Source organism: Nylanderia fulva, unplaced genomic scaffold (assembly GCF_048542155.1).
Source record: "Nylanderia fulva isolate GAGA-0341 unplaced genomic scaffold, ASM4854215v1 Scaffold741, whole genome shotgun sequence".
Lineage (NCBI taxonomy): Eukaryota > Metazoa > Arthropoda > Insecta > Hymenoptera > Formicidae > Nylanderia > Nylanderia fulva.
This window is the reverse complement of record NW_028190853.1, coordinates 40,184-48,710: the sequence shown is the minus strand read 5'-3', so window position 1 is coordinate 48,710 and position 8,527 is coordinate 40,184. Positions and strand designations below refer to the sequence as shown.

At 42.9% G+C, this 8,527-nt stretch overlaps 1 protein-coding gene across 1 annotated transcript; it reads right to left on the bottom strand.

The window, feature by feature from the left end:
* Nucleotides 1-2,044: 2,044 nt before the first annotated feature.
* Nucleotides 2,045-7,348, bottom strand: LOC146720219 (uncharacterized). Its single transcript, XM_085488921.1, has one exon. The coding sequence runs from the start codon at nucleotides 7,346-7,348 to the stop codon at nucleotides 2,045-2,047; it is 5,304 nt and encodes a 1,767-aa protein (XP_085345047.1).
* Between the last annotated feature and the right edge of the window lie 1,179 nt (nucleotides 7,349-8,527).

Below are 8,527 nucleotides of genomic sequence, written 5' to 3'. Positions count from 1 at the left end.
TCTTCGCGTAGTATATCTAATAACTGTTTAAATGCAGTTAAACTAACATTTCTGTCAATAGACCATTTTCCTAATTTTGTGGAAAGAGATTCCTTAGGCTTAGCAAATAATGGAGGTGAAATATTAGTATCATTACGTTGCTGTAAATCATTAAGAAAAGAATAATCATTCTGTTCCAAATTATTGCTTTGATTATTTAATAAAATGTTATCATCATTTAAAAAATCATTATCATTATTATCATTATTATCATTATTATCATTAAAATCATTATTATCAATAACAATTTCATTATCAACACTATTATATATTTTTTTACAATTCTGATTATAATATTCATCTAAGAATATTTCATTATTTGCTAATTGATCCGTTTCACTAATTGTTGCTGTTTGCGCGTACGCTCGATTGCTGACGTTGAACGCTCACGCACGAAGCTACGGATCCTGACAATCGGGTTGTAAATCCGATCGTCGATATCCGTCTCGTGTATAGATTGCACAGGAAGATTCAAAGTGGACTGTATCTTAAGGAGGGTGGACGCGCTCCGATTGGTGCGCAGGATGGGTAACGATTTAAGCCACGTGCCGAATCGAGAACCAGAATACGGAATTATATGCACAAATTACACAAAAACAATCCATTTATTAACTAAATTTGTCCGAGAGTCACAATGTACATAAACGCAAATTAATTTGAAACCTTTACATAAAATCTTTATCTATTAACGAATAAAATAGTCACCGCGAAAACACGTACGACGTGGTTGTTAAGCAGTCCGAAATGTCTCACTATATGGTATCTAGCATGTGTTGCATGGACACCACCGAAAAACTATTTGTTGCATAACAATTGCTAGTTACGATGAACACGCTCGAAACTCGTGTATCGAATCGTTCGAAATCTCACATTAAGATTTCGTACACGTTGCCGATTGCGGCGAATGCGATATTAAATCGCGAACCGAAATGTTTCAATTAACATGAAGAATCACTGATCACATAAATGTTACAGTGCGTTGAGCACCACGGGCTCGAAGGGATAAAAAAAAGGAACGCAAACACAATCACGACATCAGGTATCAGTCCCAGATGACTGATCACGTGATCTGCGCGCTCCAACTCACGTGATCTACGCGTGCCAAGCGAACACGCGCGAGCCTCATGTATACAATTATTACGTTCGTGGAAACAATCAGACTTCGGCACCTTGATATTTCACCATTGCGTGAATTCTGGTCCCAAATCACTGAATTCCGCTTCGTTAACAATGTTTTGAGCGCAAATTTTATGTCGCGTATATAACGGCGCACCTTGTTGCTACCGTTAATTAGCGAATGTCAAAGTGAACGTATTTCACATCTCACTTATCACTGAATCACAGCAGAATATCAATCTGATTATTTTTTTTATTAATCAAACGAACTACGAACAATTAGAATCGCGACGGAAAACCCACATGTGACTAATCGCAAAGCCGTGCAAGGAGCGAATGCCCAGGTTCGATGACGAGGCAGTTCATCCCCGATCGATTCGATAATCGAACGCTTGAAGCGCGGCGTGTAGGTTCAGTGCGTGCTGCCCCGTGCCGGATTAACTCAAAAATTATAGAATTTCAAATTATCGACCTACTTCTTCATTCTCTTTGAACAAATAATAAAGTTCTTGACCTGGGGTCAACTTACTTCTGAACATACCGCCCGCCTCGAAATAAAGATTTCGAAATGTCTTACAGTAACTAAAGAACTTACCCCAGGTTTGGGGTTTTTTTTTGTTACATAAAGAAAAAAAAAAGAAAAAATAAAACGTTAATCGCTTAATGATTTTTCGAGTGAGATTCAGTGATTACATATTGAACAATAACAGGCATTTGGTTGCTTACATGATTGAATAACAATATTAAGACATAGATTCTTACTAAACTTACATTAACGCGACGCGAGTGGTCTTGAGTAGTCAAGGATATTGAGCGCCGCCCGCCTTAACTAACTACGAAGGACTTGACTTGTCCTAATTATGCGAACGATTGAGACGTTGCATGCGCATTATGGAGTTGGGTTTTCCGCAGTACCTGTCTTACGTTCCGACAGTTGATCGATTAAGTTAATATCGATAGGTAGTAGGCACAGTTTAGTTACTGGTCGCTTGTATTCGGACGTCGCTGTTTTAACTGAGACGACTCGAGTTAACCCGTCAGAGCCCGGATGACAATGAATAACTCGCCCTAATTCCCATTTACACGGTGGGAGAAGGGGGTTTTGAATCAAAACCATTGAGCCAACCTGAATCGGAGGCGTTTCTCGACGCCACTTTGATCTTTGTTGAAGAGTATTGACATAATCTGACTGCCACTGCTTCCAAAAACGCTCCGTAATCTGTCTGAGTAATTGCCATCGCGACAATCTGTTTTCGTTCAATTGTAGAACGGAAGGTTCCGGATTCGTAGTAATGGCAGTCCCAATCAAAAGGTGACCTGGGGTCAGGAACTCGTAGTCATCTGGAGTATCATTGAGTGGAGAAAGCGGCCTTGAGTTGAGGATAGCCTCAATTTTGCACAACACTGTCGTGAACTCCTCAAATGTCAATGCGTGTGAGCTTACAATTCGACGAAGGTGGTGTTTGACACTCTTCACTCCTGCCTCCCATAGTCCTCCAAAATGAGGAGCATGAGGCGGGATGAAACTCCACGTGATCCTATCTGTTGCGATTAAATTGAGAAAATCCGTATTGCGTTGAGCATCCCGATACGCGCGGGATAGCTCTTTATCGGCTCCTGTGAATGTTGTACCGTTATCCGAATACATAACTGCTGGCAAACCTCGTCTGGCGCAAAATCGTTGAAATGCGTTCAAAAATGCTGGCGTTGAATAATCGCTGACCAACTCGAGATGAATGGCTCGAGTTGCCAAACATATGAAAACGGCTATGTAAGCCTTTCGTGAGGTGATTCCTCGACCAGCAGAGGCTCGAATGAGCACTGGACCGGCATAATCGATGCCGCTGTGCAAAAACGCCCTTGTTGGCGTTGAGACTCGAGTTGATGGAAGTTGACCCATTAACTGATTGGCTACCTGAGCTCTTTCTCGCGTGCATCGAACGCACCTGTAGATAACTGATTTAACTAAAGGCCTAGATTTTATAATCCAAAATTCTTGGCGAATTTTAGACAGGGTAGACTGAAGACCGGCGTGCAGCGAGGCTATGTGCGTGTAGCGAATGAGCATTGTAGTAATTGGATGATCAGCTAGTAGAACTGGATGTTTGGATTGAAATGGTAGATGAGAATGCTCCAATCTTCCGCCAACGCGGAGTAGACCATTTGCGTCTAGGAATGGATTTAATGATATCAGAGCGCTGTTCCTTGATAACCTCTTGTTTGACTTGAGTAAGTAAAGTTCTTGCTTGAACACCTCTGCTTGAATCATATGCAACCAAAAGTTACGAGACTGCATGTACTCAAATGCTGTAATGGCGTGGGACCGGACGTGATCTTTGTGATCTGCCGCGTGCTTCCGTTGACATTTGTTTATGAATCGGTATATATATGCAGTGACGCGTATCAATTTTGGCCACCATGAATACCGTGCAGCAAGACTCCAGTCTTCACGAGTACTGTTTTGATGAGCTTCACATGCCTTCAGTTCCAACTGAGTTTCGTGGTGCTCTGATAGAATTTGATGAGGCCACTCATCAGAATGAAGATGCAACCATGACGGCCCATGCCACCATAGGTTGATGGATATCAAATCTCGGCCGAGTAATCCGCGCGAAGCACAGTCTGCGGGGTTTTCACTGGTGTTTACGTGATGCCAACTACCGGTTGGTAATCGTGTCTGAATTTCGGCTACTCTATGAGCTACGAAAGTTTTCCAATTTGAGGGGTGCTTCTTGAGCCATGCGAGAACTACAGTGGAGTCTGTCCAACAATAAATCGCAATGTCGCTTAAATGAAGTGACTGCTTGATAAAGTCAATCAAGCGAACTAGCAGAACGGCAGCAGAAAGTTCGAGGCGAGGAACCGTCATTGGTTTAAGAGACGCGACTTTAGATCGCCCAGCAATGAGCGAGACCGTAATTTTCCCAGAGGAGGATGTCACGCGTAAAAACACCACTGCTGCGTAAGCGATTGTGGATGCGTCCGCGAACCCGTGTAATTCCACAGTTGCCGTTCCGGACTCAAAACCTGTCCAGCGACTCAGTTGAATTTTTCGTAGATAGGGTAATGACTCGTAGATAGACTTCCAGGATGATAAGATTTCGTCCGGAATAATGTCGTCCCATCCGATACGGTGTCGCCATAATTGCTGCATGAGAGTTTTCGCCTTTAAAATCGCAGGTGTGACCCACCCGAGCGGGTCGAATAATCTTGCTATTGTTGATAGAATTGCTCGTTTGGTGTTAGGAACAGTTTCAGATAATGTAATTTGAAACTGAAAGCAGTCATGTTTCGGGTTCCAGACAATACCGAGGATTTTTAGACTGTCATCAGTCTCCAAATTTTTTGCGTAAGCCAATCCATGATTGTCAGGCTGAATATCTGAAAGCAATTCTGAGTGGTTACTGGCCCATTTCCGGAGATCGAAACCACCACGGTTCAGCAAATTACAAAGTTGAGTGCGAGCTTGCTTTAACAGTGTGATATCGTCTGCACCAAATAATACATCATCGACGTAGATGTTTTCTCTTAGGATGGGAGAGGCTAACGGAAATGAATCTCCCTCGTCACAGTTCAATTGTTGGATTACTCGAAGAGCAAGAAACGGTGCTGACGCAGTGCCGTAAGTAACGGTAAGGAGTTGATATTCCTGTATAGTTGAGTTGTGGTCGACCCACAGTATCCGTTGGTAGTCTCTATCTCTAGGATCGATTAATATTTGGCGATACATTTTAGCGATGTCCGCAGAATATACATATTTATATTGCCTCCAGCGCAATATAACTGCTTGTAGATCGGACTGCAATTTTGGGCCGGTGTACATGTGAAAGTTGAGAGACGTTCCATTGGATGTGAGGCAGGAGGCGTCGAACACGACTCTTAAACGGGTTGTCGAACTTGTCTCCTTGATGACTGGATGATGAGGTATATAGGTCGCTTGAACATTATTTGAATGCAAAGGAGCGACTTGCTTCATATGATTTAATTGCTCATATTCGCGCATGAAGTCCAAATATTCTTGTGCAAGTGTGGGTTGACGAGCAAATTTACGAATTAGCGACGAAAGTCGGCGTTCAGCTATGCTGCGAGAGTCGCCTATTTTAATAGGCGGGCCCTCTTTAAAAGGGAGTCGCACGACATATCTGCCATCTGCTGTTCTAGTATGCGTGCGTTGAAAGTGATCCTCGCATTGTTTATCTTCTATGGACGCATGAACATGTTGAGGAGTTTCTTCAACCTCCCAAAACTTACATAATTGCCGTTCCAAGGAGCAGCAGTGAGCAACTGCATGATACCTTTGTTGTGAACTGGGTAATGGTGAGCCTTGAGGTTGGGCTCCGACATGCGATGAAACCAAAGTAGAGCCGACTACATGGGTGTTTTGTATGACATGATTAGGGATTGACGTAAGTCCAGATAGAATCCACCCGAAATGCGATTGTATAGCGTCTGGTTGACCTATGGGTCCATTGCGTATATTGACAAGAACCTTGCTATACAAATCAGCTCCAATAATGAGGTCAATAGGAGTTGATCCAGTCGGATCGTCATCCGCTAAGGTCAAGTTGGAGATGTGTTTCCAGTCACGTAATGACGAAGCGTGTCTGGGAGCATACTTCGTCAATGCTCTCATGATGTAAGCTACCGTGGTGAAGGTTGGCTCAGGTTTATCGCGAGGCGAAATATTAATTAACGCGGCAGATCGGCATGTACCGGTATCTGCACAGCTAATCCCCGAAGTTGAAGTAAATGTTTGCATACGAGGTAAGCGTAAAATTTGCGCTACGCGTTCCGTAAGAAATGTGAGTTCTGAACCACCGTCAAGTAAGGCTCTGACAGTTAATGAACGTCCAGAAAGCGAATGTATTTTCACCGTTGCCGTAGACAACACCACAGGAGTCGGTGATGTAGTTAACGTGACCGCTGAAAGCGCTGTGACATTTGATATATTAGTAACATTCTGCGAACTCGATGACGCAGGAATGCTCGTTGTTTGTTGCAATGAGCCCGAGTCAACGTGGATCATTGTGTGATGCCGCTTGCTACATTTGCGACACGTGAATTTACTCTGACAATTAAGTGCTACGTGCTTATCGCTTAAGCAATTGAAACATCGCTTAAGTTTCTTTATCAATTCGCGTCGTTGATCCGTGCTCATTGAAAGAAATTGTTGACACTTAGAGAGAAAGTGAGATTGTTTACAAATTGGACATGACAAATTAACTGACGCAGTTGCGGTGGCGCTTGTCACTCTCGAATGTGACTTCGTTTTATCGTGTTTGTGAGGATGGAGTTCCTCAAGCGCTATAGCGCGCGAAGATATGAAACGTATCAAGTCTTTGTACGTTGGAGGATTTTCGTTATCGCTACTCTTCAATTTCCACGCTCGACGCGTAGCAGAATCAAACTTTTGTGAAATGAAGTATACTAATATATCGCTTACAATATCCTCTGCTGTACGATCAAGACGTTTCAATGTCGCTAACGCTTGTTCCGTTTTATCTCGCAACTCGTGAAGTTCTGACGCTGATTCGCGAGTCATCTTTGGAAGATGATATAAGGTCGACACATGTACTTCGATCAACCGTCGTTTGTTCTCGAAACGCGTGGTTAACGCTTTCCACGCGACCTTAAAATTTTCGGCGGTTACTTTGATTCCTGATATCGCATCGCGGGCCGGACCTGTCAAACTAGAGATCAAAAAATGCATACGAGTAAAATTTGACAATTCTTTGTTATCTATAATCAACGACTGAAAACGGTCGCGAAAGGTCTCCCAATCCTCGTTTTTTCCAGAAAAAGGCGGTAATTTAATAGGAGGGAGATGCTTTAACGAGAATGACGATGCGTCCATTTGCGCAAAAGAAGTTTCGAGGGATGTATCTCGACTTACGACAGGAACCAGGTCTTCTAGACATTCGTTCATATGATCCAGGGCTGATTGATAGAGATCTTCGTGAAGGTCGAATTGATTCTTCTTGAAATAATTAATTGACCCTTGATCATCCTCTGGAACAAGTTGAAGCAGAATGGTGTGATTGTGCACACCTTGAGTCCATTGAGCTTGTAAAGTCGCAATCCGTGAACGAACCTTTGCGGCCGTCAAATTAGAACGACCAATCTTTTTGAAATTGTCGAGAGCTCGAGCAATTGAGTGGAAGATAGTTTGCTGATTTGCAAGAGCGTCTTCCATTTTGACACTATAGTTTTTTATGAATATGTCACTAACACGATTGTCTACTTAAACGCGATTACTTGACTGACTGTATCTCGAATCACGCTGCACTTAAATATCACTGGTGTCCTTAATTCAGTGTTCTCGATTCGTCATTACTCTCCCATCCGGCTCGAAGGACCAAAAATGTTTGCGCGTACGCTCGATTGCTGACGTTGAACGCTCACGCACGAAGCTACGGATCCTGACAATCGGGTTGTAAATCCGATCGTCGATATCCGTCTCGTGTATAGATTGCACAGGAAGATTCAAAGTGGACTGTATCTTAAGGAGGGTGGACGCGCTCCGATTGGTGCGCAGGATGGGTAACGATTTAAGCCACGTGCCGAATCGAGAACCAGAATACGGAATTATATGCACAAATTACACAAAAACAATCCATTTATTAACTAAATTTGTCCGAGAGTCACAATGTACATAAACGCAAATTAATTTGAAACCTTTACATAAAATCTTTATCTATTAACGAATAAAATAGTCACCGCGAAAACACGTACGACGTGGTTGTTAAGCAGTCCGAAATGTCTCACTATATGGTATCTAGCATGTGTTGCATGGACACCACCGAAAAACTATTTGTTGCATAACAATTGCTAGTTACGATGAACACGCTCGAAACTCGTGTATCGAATCGTTCGAAATCTCACATTAAGATTTCGTACACGTTGCCGATTGCGGCGAATGCGATATTAAATCGCGAACCGAAATGTTTCAATTAACATGAAGAATCACTGATCACATAAATGTTACAGTGCGTTGAGCACCACGGGCTCGAAGGGATAAAAAAAAGGAACGCAAACACAATCACGACATCAGGTATCAGTCCCAGATGACTGATCACGTGATCTGCGCGCTCCAACTCACGTGATCTACGCGTGCCAAGCGAACACGCGCGAGCCTCATGTATACAATTATTACGTTCGTGGAAACAATCAGACTTCGGCACCTTGATATTTCACCATTGCGTGAATTCTGGTCCCAAATCACTGAATTCCGCTTCGTTAACAACGTTTTGAGCGCAAATTTTATGTCGCGTATATAACGGCGCACCTTGTTGCTACCGTTAATTAGCGAATGTCAAAGTGAACGTATTTCACATCTCACTTATCACTGAATCACAGCAGAATATCAATCTGA